At 33.7% G+C, this 18,881-nt stretch overlaps 1 protein-coding gene across 2 annotated transcripts; it reads right to left on the reverse strand.

Moving 5' to 3' along the window:
- Positions 1 to 9,836: 9,836 nt before the first annotated feature.
- Positions 9,837 to 17,825, reverse strand: LOC128221212 (cell adhesion molecule 4-like). 2 transcript variants are annotated; one of them, XM_052929715.1, is made up of 10 exons: positions 17,656 to 17,825; positions 16,095 to 16,376; positions 14,185 to 14,481; positions 13,051 to 13,347; positions 12,639 to 12,914; positions 12,291 to 12,395; positions 12,077 to 12,116; positions 11,902 to 11,918; positions 11,400 to 11,490; positions 9,837 to 10,985 (listed from the first exon to the last, which is right to left on the reverse strand). In XM_052929715.1, the coding sequence occupies exons 1-9, from the start codon at positions 17,702 to 17,704 to the stop codon at positions 11,465 to 11,467; spliced, it is 1,389 nt and encodes a 462-aa protein (XP_052785675.1). In that variant the 5' UTR covers positions 17,705 to 17,825; the 3' UTR covers positions 9,837 to 10,985; positions 11,400 to 11,464. The 2 variants fall into 2 exon arrangements, with proteins under 2 accessions (XP_052785675.1, XP_052785684.1); XM_052929724.1 differs by lacking the exon at positions 13,051 to 13,347.
- Between the last annotated feature and the right edge of the window lie 1,056 nt (positions 17,826 to 18,881).

Genomic DNA, 18,881 nt, shown 5'->3' on the forward strand with positions numbered 1-18,881 from the left:
GTATTCTAGTTCGAACTTGTAATGGCTTGCCTCTCCTACATAAAACCGATCTGAATATATGAAACTGCAATGTTAAACCACTTTTTTCCCTTGGCACAGTGCTAAGCGCACTCGCTTCGCCCTAAGGCGTCCCGGGATCTATTCCCGGCTTGGGCAGGTGTGAGTTTCGTTTGTAGTCACCAAGCCGGACAAGTGGGTTTCCTCCAGGTTCTCCGGTTTTCCCCACAACCCAAGACTATATTACCGCGTAATATCGGGGCAACCAGAGCGATTAACGGAATGTTGTAATTATTTGTGTTAACCACACAAACATTGAAATTAAGGTTGTGTTGTTTTTGTGTGCAAAGCTCAATATATGATATTTTGAGTTTATTTGCGAGCTGAATATTGTGTATTGTTTTCGTTTTGTGATTGTTTCAAAGAGTATTAAAAATGAAGAACAGTGAACTAAAGTGTTTTTTTCGTATATAATAGCATGCATCACTTTAACTTTGACAAATATTATAATTGCAGGATTAATTATATACTCCAGGTCTAGCAATGATAATCTCTGGGTGTCATTCCCTTCCCCTTTGAATCAGGCATAACGTACTTTTTGACCGGGATACCACCTGTGTTACAGAAATCCCGGATAAAATTGAAAAAATCGTTTCGATACAGCTTAGTTTTCGTATGTTTTATTTAAACCTTGGGCTCACTTGTGTTTTCTTACATGAATCACACGCGTAGCGAGATTAAAGTAAGCGCGGTATGGTCAGGATAAAGAATGCGCGTAAAAGCGTTTTCCCTTAACACTTCATATCACGCCTGTTATATAAATGATGCAACGCCATTGGTCAAGGACTGGTCACGCGGTGACCCATTATTTTCCATATTGGGTCACTAATCTTTAGATCGTATATAAATAACGTCTATTACCCTATTTCGAAGAATAAATGAAACATTTCCAAATATGGTTTGCGTATTGATAAATTTAAACAGGTTGCCGGCGTGATATATACGTTACGGGGTTAGTAGGTGACCATCTATGGGATATACTGGGCACAGAAAACCACATTCGAGTTCGAGCTTCGCCTTCATCCAATATGGTTTTCTATATTAATATCATTATGTGGCATTTTGGGTCATAGTCTTGATGTTCATGATTTATTTTAATGTGCATTCTCAAAAAGAGATCCTTCGAAAGTAAATAATATGCTTAATGAAACATTCAAATGCATGCACTTAGCAGTCCTGGAAAGATTTCAAACACAGCAAGTGCAACACTTGACATTACTATAAACGACTGCATGCACCTTAAGTATTTGTTAAACATTTCAACAGCCTGTATTAAGTTTTTCAATATTTTTATTCGCTTTCACCAGCTATGAATGTTATTGATGAAAAAATGTCGATATAAGTATACAAATGATTGTATTTACTGCAACACATGAGTTTGAAACTTGAGTTTGAGTTACGATATTCAAAAATGATTTTGATAATGTATGCGAACAATGTGTCAAATTATTCCCACTCAGTAAAACAAAACAAATACAGGTTTATTATATCCAAATTTAAAAAATGCCGAATACAATGCCTACTATACTAATTTGTGACAATGCAAAGTTAAGTTACAAGTTGTTGTTTTTTAAATCTTTTAATCGGTTTAGTCATTATTCTATTCTACAATGTCGAGTGTAAACCATGACAACGATAAAATTGACTGCCGTGATGAGGAAGGTTATACACAAATTTTCACATGTTTGAAAACAAACGGTTGTTGTTTTCGATACTTCCTGAAATTATTCTAATAATTGTGACCATACGTGTTTGGTAATATTGAATGGTCGAAATGATATTTTCAAAATAAGATATGCCCTTTCCAGAGACCATGATGAATGTTGCGATTCCATTATGCATGCACGTCAACTTTGATTAGAAATAACGGATACACAGCTCACAAAGTTAAAACTATCAAATGAAAAGTATGTATAAAAATTGCACTAATGATATGTGTTTTATGAACTTTAGGCTTGCAAGCCACTGCATTGAACATGTTTAACACTTGTATATAAAATTATGATATTTGGTCAGGTTCAATAGGAGCATTTCAAGACCTAGGTTTGCAATCATTTTCAATTGTATTAACTATTTTTAAATATAAAAATAAAATGAGTGAAATTACATTGTTTCGCTAAATAGTCAAAAGCACAATTTTTCACGGAGTATAGCCCTTTGTTAAACCCAATACAAATCGTTGAACTAAAGTTTAAGACTAAAACTTATCATAACGACAACTATAAGAAGCATACGAAAAAGATTCACAAGGATGGCAACCACAGTCTCAGTTTGATTGAGACTTTTAATTATTAATATAAAATAGTTATGGTAAACGCGCAACGCTAGCGTTCACTGGCTCCGTTTGTTTGAAATGATAACTCAGATCATATTTTCAGTGATCTTAAAAAGTATTTATTTCCCTTGAACAACGATGTTGAAATCAGCTGTGAAAAAACATTCGATATTATTTTGATTATAAATTTGATTGATATAATCCCAAGAGTATCTTCTATGTACTATATGTATTACGTGGACACAAAACTATAACTCTGGAAGACCTAAACCAACAGGAACATTTGTACTAAGAAGTAAATTACACATTGTACACAATATAACGTAGTTGTATTTTTTATAGGACGATTACCTATAATAAATTCAGAATAACACTGAAGTTAAGTGGTTTTTAAGTAATAACTATAATTGAATGTAATACGCCTTTCACTTTTTGTGACATTATCTCACTTTTCATATACATATGTTTTAATATTTTCTTATACACATTTGCTATTGAAAAAATATGAAATATCAATAAAATCACCATAATAGTGTATTTCCTTAAAGCCTGGATCCAATTTTTCGACCTTTTGAGGCAAACAGATTAAAGTATCATATTTCAGTTGCTTAAACTTTATTTTATAAACCAAAACATTGTTTTTACATTTTTGTATTACTGTTTTGTTTATATCTAGAAAATTAATTTATGATAGGAGTTTACGTTGTGTATTTGAGTTATCTTTCCCTAAAATGAATATAGAGAGTAATCCGAATCGAGGCTGTAACTTGTTTCTATGACCAGATGTTACAACTATGTTTTAAATAATTTCCATTGAAAGTTTCATAATTCTTTGAATGGAGAATTTTACACAATTTATGCCATAACAGAAATTGTGAGTTTTGCTTGATGCTATTATAATCAACATACGACTGTTCGAGAAATTGGGGCCTTTTTGTTTACTTTACAATGGTACGATCTAGTTTACAACTTCAAATTATAAGATTTGGTAAAAACGGTCGCTAACTTTGAGAAGAAGTAAATTTAAAATATTTTGCAATGAAATTGAAATGATAAGAACTTGATTTATATGTGTTTACAAACAGCTGGCTTACACCACAAATGCCATTGGTTATTAGTATGATTTGATATTGGTGGAAAATGACGCCCAAAGAAAACTGTGAAAGGACGAATCGAATGTCAATATTTGGTGATACATCATTTTAATTCTTTTGAAAAGAGCTAACTAGTGGTAGATATGAACAATATATCTGTTATTAACATTACCCGGGCAATATGGTCAAACAAGGTCATTGCCATTAATAAAGCAAATGGGTAATTACAGAGTATGTAAAAAAGCATCACTGAGGCATTTATGGATTGAACAGTGTTTTCGTGCCTTCATGCACTATGAACGCTTGGGCTTGATATGGAAATCCCCGTAGCGCGTTTGGGCATTTTGGTAAATTTGGAATATTGTGCTCGAGGGTTAATACTGTGTGGATGCACAGATAATAAAATTGAGTCCTTAAATTTTAAGTTTTAGTATGAATTTATACTAGTATATATTTCAATTAAAGGTATGAATTATTTCAGGTAAAACTAATTAGAAAAAATATATTAACGACAATTAATTTCTGTGAAAAGGAATGATCGATATTTGAAACGCCGTTCACCGTTAGTTCAATGACGATGCGTTAGTCGAATCAGAGTTGAACAATTGAACAAAATTGACGTCCTAACGCGAAATGAACGTTCGTTTTCTATATAGAAAATACTTCGATAATGAAATATTCTAAATATGTTTACATTTAATAAAAAATCCCCTTGGAGATACAAGGCAAGTTTTGATAAAATGTAAGATAACTCTCTCTATTCTGAATTAGAAGTATCGCCAACAATTCCAGTTAAACATGAGTTCGAAGAAATATATTTAATACAGTCATTGCGTGATAAAGCATGGCATATTGTGTGAGGAAACAAACAAACATTTTAAAGGTACGAAAAAAACCCCACCACATAAAAATAATAAACAACAGCCAATTGTTTAACGCTGAATAAGTTCTCCAAAGGTTCTCTTTGCACACAAAATATTTTGATTGGTCAACAATTATTATTGGATAGATATATTTCAATTAATAAAACGTTAAGTCAACGTAAACCACACCAAAGAATCATCTGCTTTTATACAATTGGCAGCAGTTAAACAAATATGAAATAAACATAAAAGCAACAAATGATATCGAAATACAAAAACTATTATGTCCATTACTAATTCACGTCTTTATAACTACATTGAAAAGTAAAGTAAAATAAAGCTGGTGGTAACTGCACTTACGTCCTTGTATGCAAGCTTTTTGAGATTAGGTACAACACATGTAAGATAATAAAGCATACTTTTACTTTTACCCTGAGACATCTGGGATGTATTTCCACATAAGATATACATGAAAAACAGTACTACCGCCTGACACATAGTCATAGCACGTTTATTTTCCTATCGGTCTTAATGAGGGATTTTCTTAGTCGATTCAACGTAATCCAAATCACCTTATGTACTAAACTGTCATTCAATCTGGCAAGCTACAAGGACAAGCACAGAAGCCACAAATCTACTATTATATTATTGTGAAGACAATAATCAAAAGCAATGTCAAACTCAAAAACTTATAAGAAAACTAGGGGTCAAGGTATGAAACATTAAATTGTATGCAAACAGTCGGATGCCACATGCCCCACCCCCTTATCAAAGTTCTTGTTTATATATACCCTTAAAACTTCCTTCACAATGTAGCTAAACTATATTAGTATAACACATGTACACGCAAAGATGGTTGTGACATATTCAAATAGTTAACAGTTTCCAGGAAGATTATTTGTTGGAAAATTTCAAAACTCTGAATATAATGTTATCAGATGGACTATTATAGCTTAAATTTCCTGGAAGTGACATTATTTAAAAAAAATGTAACTTACTTGGTAATTGCTACTTGTAGGAATGATAAATGTTTGGCTATTTATACTTTGCGGAACGGAACGAAACGGAACGGAACAAACATTGAGGCACCACACGGGGCACAGCATTTTTTTACTAATATGTAAATATATTAAATAATAATAATGATATATTGAAACTGCCTAGCGAACAGTCGATCAAGGGCTTTTTCGAACTGAACCATCTGAAAACCCACTTCTAAATGGATATTAAAATCTTCGGGACTGCAAACAGTTGTTCCGTTTCGTTCCGCAAAGTATAAATATCCCATAGAATAATGATATTTAGCGGAACGGAACGGAACAAGATTTATTTTTTCTTGTCAATGGAATTTTTCATCCTGGTATATTACAGGTACACGAATTTATTACATGCAACCTAGCTGTTTTAAAAAACTATGTTCTTGACTTAGTCAATATAGGAAATCCTATCGCCATAAAATTTATATATTTAAATGTTTTGCACTTGTTGCAGTAATTCAATATTTATTATTCATATAAACTGACGAATGAAAAAAAAAATGAGTAGACAATCTAAATATTTTTTGGCGATATCAGGACCTCTTTAATATGTATCGAATGGCCGTCATATCCAGTACACTCATTTTGTATTATATAAAATTCTAAAAAATATTAATAATCATCGTAAACAAATTAAATTTGAAAACATGCTTGCCATATATAAATTGATATTAATAATTAATATTAATAAAGTTGAAATATCACTATTACAGTCGGCATTGTGTACAAACCATGTCTTCAACTTTATAAATTGTGATTCCGTTTCGTTCCGCAAAGTATAAATATCCCCTAAGATAATGATATTTAGCGGAACGGAACGGAACGGAACAAGATTTGTAGCTGCCAACTTCCCTACATGAATCAGAGGTGGAGGACAAATGATGTCAGACTAAATGTCTTATCAAATCGGCACGGAGAACATTGCCCGCCCAAGGATCGAACTTAGACACCGACGCTCCTACTTATTGATCTAAGCGGGCGGGTTGGTAACTTCTATAATTATCGTAAACAAATTCAATTTAAAAACATATAATTTGAATGTGCATGCAGTAATAAAGCTGAAATACATGTATCACTATTACAGTCAGCATTGTGTACAAACCATGTCTTCAACTCTATAAATTGTGATTCCGTTTCGTTCCGCAAAGTATAAATATCCCCTAGGATAATGATATTTAGCGGAACGGAACGGAACAAGATTTGTAGCTGCCAACTTCCCTACATGAATCAGAGGTGGAGGACAAATGATGTCAGACTAAATGTCTTATCAAATCGGCACGGAGAACATTGCCCGCCCAAGGATCGAACTTAGACACCGACGCTCCTACTTATTGATTTAAGCGGGCGGGTTGGAAACTTCTATAATTATCGTAAACAAATTCAATTTAAAAACATATAATTTGAATGTGCATGCAGTAATAAAGCTGAAATACATGTATCACTATTACAGTCAGCATTGTGTACAAACCATGTCTTCAACTGTATAAATTGTGATTCCGTTTCGTTCCGCAAAGTATTAATATCCCCTAGGATAATGATATTTAGCGGAACGGAACGGAACAAGATTTGTAGCTGCCAACTTCCCTACATGAATCAGAGGTGGAGGACAAATGATGTCAGACTAAATGTCTTATCGAATCGGCACGGAGAACATTGCCCGCCCAAGGATCGAACTTAGACACCGACGCTCCTACTTATTGATCTAAGCGGGCGGGTTGTAAACTTCTATAATTATCGATAACAAATTCAATTTAAAAACATATAATTTGAATGTGCATGCACTAATAAAGCTGAAATACATGTATCACTATTACAGTCAGCATTGTGTACAAACCATGTCTTCAACTCTATAAATTGTGATTCCGTTTCGTTCCGCAAAGTATAAATATCCCCTAGGATAATGATATTTAGCGGAACGGAACGGAACAAGATTTGTAGCTGCCAACTTCCCTACATGAATCAGAGGTGGAGGACAAATGATGTCAGACTAAATGTCTTATCAAATCGGCACGGAGAACATTGCCCGCCCAAGGATCGAACTTAGACACCGACGCTCCTACTTATTGATTTAAGCGGGCGGGTTGGAAACTTCTATAATTATCGTAAACAAATTCAATTTAAAAACATATAATTTGAATGTGCATGCAGTAATAAAGCTGAAATACATGTATCACTATTACAGTCAGCATTGTGTACAAACCATGTCTTCAACTCTATAAATTGTGATTCCGTTTCGTTCCGCAAAGTATAAATATCCCCTAGGATAATGATATTTAGCGGAACGGAACGGAACAAGATTTGTAGCTGCCAACTTCCCTACATGAATCAGAGGTGGAGGACAAATGATGTCAGACTAAATGTCTTATCAAATCGGCACGGAGAACATTGCCCGCCCAAGGATCGAACTTAGACACCGACGCTCCTACTTATTGATTTAAGCGGGCGGGTTGGAAACTTCTATAATTATCGTAAACAAATTCAATTTAAAAACATATAATTTGAATGTGCATGCAGTAATAAAGCTGAAATACATGTATCACTATTACAGTCAGCATTGTGTACAAACCATGTCTTCAACTCTATAAATTGTGATTCCGTTTCGTTCCGCAAAGTATAAATATCCCCTAGGATAATGATATTTAGCGGAACGGAACGGAACAAGATTTGTTATTCAATATCCATTTCCTCCTTTATAATGCTTGTATAAACTTCACATATAAATAATCATTCATGATGCATAAACAAAATCGCAGGCTACATATCCTGCTAATGAAGACTCGTCACTTTTAGAAATCACAACATATAAATCAAATACAGAAATGTGGAACTTATATAACACCGTTTTCAACAGTATTTCAGTCATGTAACGATGGGCAGTTAACCTAAACGGTGTTCCTGGATTCTGTACCCGTACTTACCTGTTCTCCGCAAGTAACTGCCAACTTCCCGGATCGAACTTGCGACTCTGCGACCCGAAGACCGACGCTCTTACCTACAGACCTAAGTGTGCGTGTTGGAAACTATATCATTATCGTAAACAAATTAAATTTAAAAACATGTTTGCCATATAATTTGAATGTGCATGCACTAATAAAACTGAAATATCACTATTACAGTCAGCATTATGTACAATCCTTGTCTTCAACTCTATAAATTGTGAGTCCGTTTCGTTCCGCAAAGTATAAATATCCCCTAGGATAATGATATTTAGCGGAATGGAACGGAACAAGATTTCCCCTAGGATAATGATATTTAGCTTACGGAACCGAACAAGATTTGTGACTGCCAACTTCCCCACAAGAATCAGAGGTGGAGTACAAATGATGTCAGACTAAATGACTTGTCATCTTCATGGAGAACATTGCCCACCCAAGGATCGAACTCGCGACACTGATGCTCCTACCTACTGATCTAAGCGGGCGGGTTAGAAAGTTATATAATTATCGTAAACAAATTAAATTTGAAAACACATTTGCAATATATAATTTGAATATGCATGCACTAATAAAAGTTGAAATATCACTATTACAGTCGGCATTGTGTACAAACCATGGCTTCAACTCTATAAATTGTGATTCCGTTTCGTTCCGCAGAGTATAAATATCCCCTAGGATAATGATATTTAGCGGAACGGAACGGAACAAGATTTGTTATTTATGACTCATTTCCTCCTTTATAATGCTTGTATAAACTTCACTTATATATAATCAGTTATCCTGCTATCATGCGCTGCTAATGAAGACTCTTCACTTTGTTGACGAGTCTTCATTAGCAGGATATGTAGCCTGCGATTTTGTTTATGCATCATGAATGATTATTTATATGTGAAGTTTATACAAGCATTATAAAGGAGGAAATGGATATTGAATAACAAATCTTGTTCCGTTCCGTTCCGCTAAATATCATTATCCTAGGGGATATTTATACTTTGCGGAACGAAACGGAATCACAATTTATAGAGTTGAAGACATGGTTTGTACACAATGCTGACTGTAATAGTGATACATGTATTTCAGCTTTATTACTGCATGCACATTCAAATTATATGTTTTTAAATTGAATTTGTTTACGATAATTATAGAAGTTTCCAACCCGCCCGCTTAGATCAATAAGTAGGAGCGTCGGTGTCTAAGTTCGATCCTTGGGCGGGCAATGTTCTCCGTGCCGATTTGATAAGACATTTAGTCTGACATCATTTGTCCTCCACCTCTGATTCATGTAGGGAAGTTGGCAGCTACAAATCTTGTTCCGTTCCGTTCCGCTAAATATCATTATCTTAGGGGATATTTATACTTTGCGGAACGAAACGGAATCACAATTTATAAAGTTGAAGACATGGTTTGTACACAATGCTGACTGTAATAGTGATATTTCAACTTTATTAATATTAATTATTAATATCAATTTATATATGGCAAGCATGTTTTCAAATTTAATTTGTTTACGATGATTATTAATATTTTTTAGAATTTTATATAATACAAAATGAGTGTACTGGATATGACGGCCATTCGATACATATTAAAGAGGTCCTGATATCGCCAAAAATATTTAGATTGTCTACTCATTTTTTTTTCATTCGTCAGTTTATATGAATAATAAATATTAAATTACTGCAACAAGTGCAAAACATTTAAATATATAAATTTTATGGCGATAGGATTTCCTATATTGACTAAGTCAAGAACATAGTTTTTTAAAACAGCTAGGTTGCATGTAATAAATTCGTGTACCTGTAATATACCAGGATGAAAAATTCCATTGACAAGAAAAAATAAATCTTGTTCCGTTCCGTTCCGCTAAATATCATTATTCTATGGGATATTTATACTTTGCGGAACGAAACGGAACAACTGTTTGCAGTCCCGAAGATTTTAATATCCATTTAGAAGTGGGTTTTCAGATGGTTCAGTTCGAAAAAGCCCTTGATCGACTGTTCGCTAGGCAGTTTCAATATATCATTATTATTATTTAATATATTTACATATTAGTAAAAAAAATGCTGTGCCCCGTGTGGTGCCTCAATGTTTGTTCCGTTCCGTTTCGTTCCGTTCCGCAAAGTATAAATAGCCTAAATGTTTAGAATGAAATATAACAGATGCAATATCTAAGATTGATATATATTTGGAATGAAAACTTATTTGTAAATAATCAATTCTATTCACTGTTTCATTTTTCAGAAATGTTTTGCATTTATTACATCAAACTTTCAGTCATGGTCACATGTGTGGAGTTATCTTCCCTGACATTCATTCATGATGTGTGGAGTTGCCTTCCCTGAAATTCATTCATGGTTTGTGGAGTTATCTCCCCTGACATTCATTCATGGTGTATAGAGTAAGTTATCTTCCCTGACATTCATCTATGGTGTGTGGAGGTATCTTCTTTGACATTCATTCATGGTGAGTGGAGGTATCTCCCCTGACATTCATTCATGGTGTATAGAGTAAGCTATCTTCCCTGACATTCATTCATGGTATGTGGAGGTATCTTCCCTGACGTTCATTCATATTATCCATCTTTGATACACCCTTTTTCTGACAAAATCAACGTCAATATATTCTGTAGGAGTTGGCGGCCTACCTCTTCTCTTTTACTTGCTGGCTGTATTCAAATGTTCTTTGCCTACATCTTCATAGACTGGGTTGCTATTTGACACCTAAATGTTTAAAAAATAATAACGTTGCTTGATATTTCAAAGTATTTTTTTATTTAAAACGACAAATGAGTATTAAATTAGTACAAGTAACGATACAGAGTACATACGCGCAGTAAATACATTTTGGGAATAATATTAAAAAAAATAACATCAAAGAGCAACTGAAATACAGGTTTAACTTTTATTTGCATTGAAATGTCTTGGAAAGGTAAACGTGGAATAGTCAGTCATACATATCAACAACGCCCTAACACTAAAAGACAAAGATTATCAGCTGAAGGTAAAACATTTATTAGTTTCATGTAACATAAAACAATGCAAACTATCTTGATCTTACTTGTTTTTATAACATTTAAATACTTAGAGCCTTCAATTCTAACGTATCATTCGAAACCGATTCCACAAACATATTACCTTCGCTGTACATCCCTCTGTCCTGATTTGGTCAATTTGGGAGTACGGGACGACTTCGTTCATTTCTAATTTTCATATTCCTGCACGTTGGCTGCAGTGAAAAGCGTTTACACATATAGTTTTATTCGACCAACAACATGCATGTTCGTATAACATGGTCGACAAAGTAATAGAGATAGTCGTTATTTGTTTTTGCTCAATTATTAAGGTATCATGTAGTTTTCACCAACCACGTTTTTACTGAATATTAACTCGTCATATCGGTGCCATGAAAACACAAAATCAGTGGCTATTTACCAAGTAACATTCAAATTTAACGAGCAAATATTGATAGTACAATGACAACTACAGGGACAGGCCCAGTAGTCCAAAACCAAATATAAAAACCATTTAGAGGCACAATGTATGAGCACACAGTACATTGAACACATATCAACAAAGCCGTTTTTAAATAATGATTTGATTAGGGCCAACATTGGATACCATGGAAAGAGCAACTCACCATATTGGGCAGGTTGACTGAAAAAGGCATTATAAACACTAATCATTGTATATATATGCACAACAAAATCCAACAATTTTAAATGTACAGCGTTTTAAAATGTAGTGTTTCAATACAAATATAACATGAATGTAGAAACTAAAAAATTACTGTAAATACTTAAAAATGTACGTACGGTTCAATTGGATTTTCGTGATGATTCACTTTCAAAATCCCTACAATAGAAGAAATACACGTCAAATGGAAGAGCTGAGGTGGATTAAAAAAACATCAATGAATACAATGGATGTACCCGAAGATTAAATCTCAAAATGCTGTCATTTCTGTACCAAGTGATCCGAAAACAGATTGACAAAGAAAAACACACACAGATCCTGATTCAACTTTACGTTTTCTGGCGAACACAATGGCCATTGAAATAATAACCACCGCAATAAAAACGCTCAAACCAACGGCAATCCCCTCTATTGCTTTATCTTTGCAACGCGTCGAAGCTGCGATTGAAAAAAAATGATCTTTAGGCAAGAGGTTTTATTCATTGAAAACATGATTTTTTATTTAGATGATTTTGGAAGTACAGAATATTTAAGAAAAGATGAATATAATCAAAGAGCCCTATTTGAGCATCTGCAACAGCTATAAAATACTAAAAGCTTAATTGAAAATAATTCACGCAGACATGCACGCACCCGCACCAACGAACGAACCCACGCAAATATACAATAATGAAAACGTACCTCTTCCAACTGCAACAAATGAGCTGCTCGTACTTAAGCTATAGTTTCCAGATTCGAAATAAGCTGTACACGTGTAGTTTCTGTGTTCATTTGTGTCCAATGGGAATATATTAATCTCACATTCCTGTGACTTATTGCAAACGATGAGTTGTGTGTCTCCGTAAACAGACCAAACAATATTCGCAAGTAAGCTGTTTGCCGTGCAAGTTACATTGGTTGTGGCATGAGCATTAAGCAATACTTCGTCTTTAACCGACAAGCGAACACTCGGTTGATCTGAAATACGCAAAAGGAACTTGAAAAAAATAAGTAACTAATTTTTATTGTTTATCTTGTCATTTATCAACGTCAAAAATGTCATGAATACAGAAATCGGGTGTTTTAGAACTCTATAAATCAATCGAAATAGTACATGGTACTTGGACCACATGTGACTTGGATAGTTGAACATCAAAGTTGAGGCAAATGACGTTGCAGGTTATAGATTGACCATTGATTTCTTTACTGACATTCACAAACGCCATTTCAGACGAGTCATGCATTCTGCCTGTCTCGTCTCCGTTTGCATAAAGTAGTTGGCCATCTTTTGTCCAGGAAATCCAGCAAAAGTCATTGTATGTGTCCGTTAGGCAACTGAATTTGAAAGAATAGTTGTCCTGCAAATATCTCGGTATATTTGGTGCAATCATTGCCATTGTCGATGGTGGATCTGTGAGTATCAATACAACAAAATAATCACCACACACGGACGCCAACGCTCGTCCATTATTGAATCGACAAAGAGACATAGTTAGTCATTTCAGAAATCAAGGACTTGCTACACACGTGTGCAATATGAGCATAATTAGGTGTAAATTGTACATTTCGTTTTGACATTATTGATAAGCTTTACGCAATGCCCAACACTTAACGTATTGCACGTCGACAACGCCAAAACTATGAAAATTCATTGACTGTTTTTATAAAAACAGAATAAAATCAGAAACAAATATTTTGTGATGTTAAAATTACAATCTGAAATACAAAGAACATGCACAGGAACAAAACAAGTAGCAAGAAATCTCTTGGTCAATATAAATTGCAGACTCGATGGTGTTGAAGTCACATGGTACCGAACGGCATGAAATATATAATAAACATTGTGGTATGCATTATGTCTAGCAGTAAACATATAATAAAGCAACTAAAAAAGAATAAACAGCTACTACGGGCATGACCCATACAGTACTCATGATTCACTCGAATTCTGCTAGATTGTGTCCCTTTGATGCTCATATTATTTAACCATGATTCGTGAGGAAATACACGAGAGTCCTTATTAGAGTTTCGAGCACACACTACTTTAAAACAATGCATCCGGCTGATGCACACGTTAAAGAGAAATGGGTCCTCGGGAAAAACGTTGAGTTTAGGATTCGGTTCGGGTGTTAAAATAAATTATACTGCATGTTCGCATTTTTGTTTCTTAAGATTTTTGCTAACTTGAATTTGGTTTCATTCTTTGTGTATGATCATTTCTTTCATTAACATTAAACACCAAACTTACATTTGCAATTTATTGTCTTTCGTTGTGTTTCTTTTACCCCAAATAGCGGTGAAGATGATAAACAGGACACATATTTTCCATTCCAATCTTTTCTGGCAGGGTCCTTAAGGGTAATAGTTGTTGTGTATGTTCTTGTCGACTTGTTGTAAGTCTTTAAATGGTCTACTGATGCATTCTTTCCATCCAACCAGAGACTTAAGTTTGCGGCGGGTCTCCCTCCTCTTGAAATGCACGTGATATTTGCTGGACTTCCCTCTCGCAAAATAGGTACGTTAAGCACTGGGATCTCAGGTTTTACTGAATGAAATAAAGATTCTTAATACTTCAATACCATTAACGATGATATCGACACATTACAAAATGATAAAATTATTAATTATATATATCTATATAAAGCAACAAACAATCTTAAATGAATAAGTAAATACGTTCACATTTGCTGCTGATTTGAATTATAATTTGATGTAGTTAAGTTCAAAAACTATATTACATGTAGAATAAAAAGTGGAACGCAATGTGAAATTTTTAATTAGTCACCAAATAGATCAACCATGACGTGTTTTTCGGCCTATTTGCTTCCAATATGAAGTGTGTTCTCACGGTATTTTTAAAATAAGGAAGAGTCAGAAAGTGCCTCTCGTGCAATGAAGAGTTTACCGACGTTTTAACGGTTTTTCAAGCGCTGTGTTAAAACAATGCAGGTAACGGTCTACATATGATCTTCTTTGCGTATAGTACGGGAAATTTTGTAAATATCTCCCGAGGATGTATCTCTGAACACCTTATGTTCAATATCGTCAACTTCCTACACTATAGTCAACTTCCTACACTATAATGGATTAATTTATGCAATTAAGACCTATATGAGGCATTCTAAACTTGTGCTAAATGACTTTAATTTTTTAGAATGTAATAACCCATGTATGAACACTTTTATAAACCCAATTTTGACAAAAGAAAATGTAAACCGATTTCTATATACAATCTTTGTTAATAATAATGAAATTCCAACAAGTCAACACAAATGGTTATTACAATATGTAAATGTTTATATTAATTGGAAAAAATGTCTATAGTTGTGTACAAAGGATTCTTATATTCAATGGTTACATTTAAGAGTTCTTCATAGAATATTACCAACAAATTCATTATTATATAAAATGAAGCTGGTTGAAAATGATATTTGCTCTTTTTGTGAATGCTGTGAAGAAACTCTTTTACATCTCTTTTGGGATTGCAATAAAATACAGTCGGTATTGCAGGATATGATACAGAAGTTGAATATTAATGACTTAAGTATTGTCAGGTTCTGGAAATAATTACTTTAAATTTGATATACTTTTATTAGAATATAAGAAATTTATTTTTCTGTGTAAAAGAAAAATGTGTGTTCCAACAGTAATTGGTTTCAGAAAAAGCCTTCAGTTAGCATGGAACATTTATGAAAATACAAATATCTCAGATAAATTTAAAAATGATTGGGCAATTGTAAGAAATTTGTTCTTGTAACTACACTTTTCAGATTTCAAGTTTTTGTACAAAAGGATAAAACAATGTATGATATGAACAATTATATCTTTTACATGCATGTTTTTTTTTGTTTTTTTTCCCTTTTTTTCAGTCATTTTTGGTTTATATTTACATTCGTAGTATTTCAAATATTACTGGTACATAAATTCACTGCTTTCTTATATCATGCTTGTAATTTTGTATTATGTAATGTCATACTATGATATGTAAAATGCATACATATTGTTAAATAAATCCAAATTATCTAAGAAATCATCATCAATATTACAAAATAGATCAATACTTTTTACAAAGATCATAATTAACTTTATGAAAAACTAATGCTTATTTCAACATTTTCAGTTGCATCAAACAAAAGTAAACAATTAAAACATGCATGCCTTGTAAGTCGAGAATCATTTGACTGATGCATGAACGGTATCTTGCAAACACGTATGGATTCCAAGTTTTCAGAAGATTTGTGTCAAGCACCGTGGTAAAGACACTCAACGTTGAATTATACATAATGGCTGATGGAACAGGTGTCCATTGTTTGCCATCATTGTAGAAAATGAGTGGCTTTTCAGTAGCCGAAAAACTGAATGGCTTGTAGATTATTGTAACATTTCTCCATTTAAAAGCGGGCTGAGAATAATTGAGACTGCCACAGTTTTCGCCTACAACTGAAAAAGAACATCAATACATCATTCGTATCATTACTGTTGAAAGTAGAATACGGAGATATAAGTAGAAATTTTCATACATTGTGAGTATATACTGTGTTATATAATACACAGAATTGCGTTTTTAATAAAACCGTCTAAAACTCATTCTTTATGTTTTGATTAGATACTGTGAAATCATTAATGTTCGTGGGGCATTAATGTTCGTGGTTTTCGTGGGTTGGGTGATCCACGAATTCAAGATCCCACGAAATATAAACCCTTTATTCACTTTTTCAATTGCCTTATTACGTACATACTCTAGTATATTATTTACAGAGATCGCAGTATACAGTGTTAAAACCTGTCTCACTGTATAACTTACGATCATTATTCTGTTAATATATTATAACTGCCTTTAACAAATAATGAACCAAATCAATTAAATGTGTTTTATGCAGCAAATGACAGTTATAAGCACGTGTTTAAACGTGTGCTGTTAATGAAAATCTCCAAGTTTACAAGATGTGCGTGATGAGTGTCTGTACTCGATTTTTTTATTTAATGAAATAATTAATCGATTACTAGTACATTGAAGGTTACTAAACACCGAACGTGACAATATACGCACCTTTTCGGTGTTTTCACAGTTTGCAAAATTCTTAATTGGCATTAAATAGCTTCCCCTATCTGTACTTATGATCAGGGTACATCTTCTTTTATTACCTTTATTCCCAATTAAATCGATAAGTGACATGGGTATATGCACTAATTGGCATGTCGTACCACATTAGCGAGTGTCATAAACCGAGTGACGTAGAAGACGGAAATCACGGGCCAGCGCGTGGATATTATGCAGACGATCGCATCTTCGAATTTATTTTTCAAAAATGAAAATCCACGAATTTAAGTACCCACGAAATTGTTTTTTTTCGGCAAACCAAGAAATTTCATGCCCACGAACATTAATGATTTCACAGTACAACTATTAGTTAATAAATTAAAGTTAAAGTTTCTTTAAGCTCAATTTTGACAAAAGCTATTGGATGAGAAGCGGGATCTGTACCAATTGACTACTCTCACAGTGCAAGAGATTGAACCCACAGCCTCTTGAGTGAAAAGCAGACACATGAACCACTAGGTAATTTTCATCCTGAGTATTGATTAAACCCAAAACCTCTTAAATGACTTCAAAGACTACTCTAAACCTGGCGGGGATTGAACCCAAAACATGTTTGTGAGAGGCGGATACCTATACCTATACCACTTGACTACTCCCATATAAAAGTTATTACTTAACCTCCTTTGAAGCAAATGAACAGAACCACTATTACGCATGGCACCTTCATTTTGACATTTACTCTGACAATATTCACTAACAAGTGAAAACTGTAAAACACGATCTTTAAATTCCGGTTTCTTTGCTATTTCCATTAACGCACATATTATTTACAGAGAACAAGAACACTTTTTAAGGCTGATATACCAATAGTTCATATTTGTCAACAAGGAAAAGACGATAATTGAAACCTTACCTTTTTACAGATGCTCTTCCTAGTAGCTGGTAAGAATTCATTCAACGAATCCGCTTCCACTCGAAAGACAAAAACTTATCTTGTTTAAAACTTACTGTCGCAATAGCACTTGCTTATAACCTTCCTCTTTGAAATATTACTAGTAGTTAGGTAGTGTCTGGCTGTAAGTTCATCGATACTTTTGTTTAGAATTTGTCAAATCTTATGACAGAAGTACTGATGCCTCGTAACCAAATACACAATTTTAATCATTTTAAAAATTGACAATTTCTGTCAATTATAATTAAATAATTGACATAAAAATAAATGTCCTTGTTCATACTGAATGTGATCAAATGCATTTTTTGGCGTCGTGTTGTAACACGGATGGCGTTCTTTTGGACGCCCAAAATGCTAGTCGTGAATATTATGATACGAGGGTGTCAAACTCGTATTTAGTATCAGGCTTTGACATTGATGAAAATTGATCAAATGTCCTTAACACTCCTCAGTGTGGTTAATTTTCACGTTTCCCATTCTAGTTCAAACTTGTAATCTATTGCCCCTCCTACATAAAACCGAGCACAGTATAAATAACTGCAATGTTATACAATGGTTTTCCGGTATACGTAGTGTTTAGCGCACTCGCTTCGCCCTATGGCGTCTCCGGATCTATTCCATGAAGTACATGAGTGTTATCATTATGAGCCATATTGGGCCATAGTCTTGATGATCATGCATTTGTTTTCAAAATGCATTCTTGAAAGGAGTTCCTTCGAAATTACATGAAACATTCAACTGTATGGACTTAGCAGTCCCGGAAAGATTTCAAACACAGCAAGTGCAGCACTTGACAATACTTTAAACGCATTAATGCACCTTAAGTATTTGTTAAACTTTATTAACCGCCTTTATTAAGTATTTGTTTTTTTAAATATATTTTATCAGCTATGAGCAAGAATGTTATCGATGAATAAAAATGTCGATGGTAGAATACAAACGATTGTATATA

The sequence above is a fragment of the Mya arenaria genome, chromosome 2, assembly GCF_026914265.1.
Source record: "Mya arenaria isolate MELC-2E11 chromosome 2, ASM2691426v1".
Lineage (NCBI taxonomy): Eukaryota > Metazoa > Mollusca > Bivalvia > Myida > Myidae > Mya > Mya arenaria.

Bases quoted from the DNA above. Each gene is read 5' to 3' on its own strand.
- LOC128221212 (XM_052929715.1), bottom strand. From the start codon at position 17,704: ATGAAGGTGCCATGCGTAATAGTGGTTCTGTTCATTTGCTTCAAAGGA. The intron at 12,915-13,050 runs GTACTATTTCGA...TGCGTATTTCAG, and splicing joins ACATGTGGTCCAAGTACCAT to ATCAACCGAGTGTTCGCTTG. The intron at 12,396-12,638 runs GTACGTTTTCAT...TTTCAATCGCAG, and splicing joins ATTTGTTGCAGTTGGAAGAG to CTTCGACGCGTTGCAAAGAT.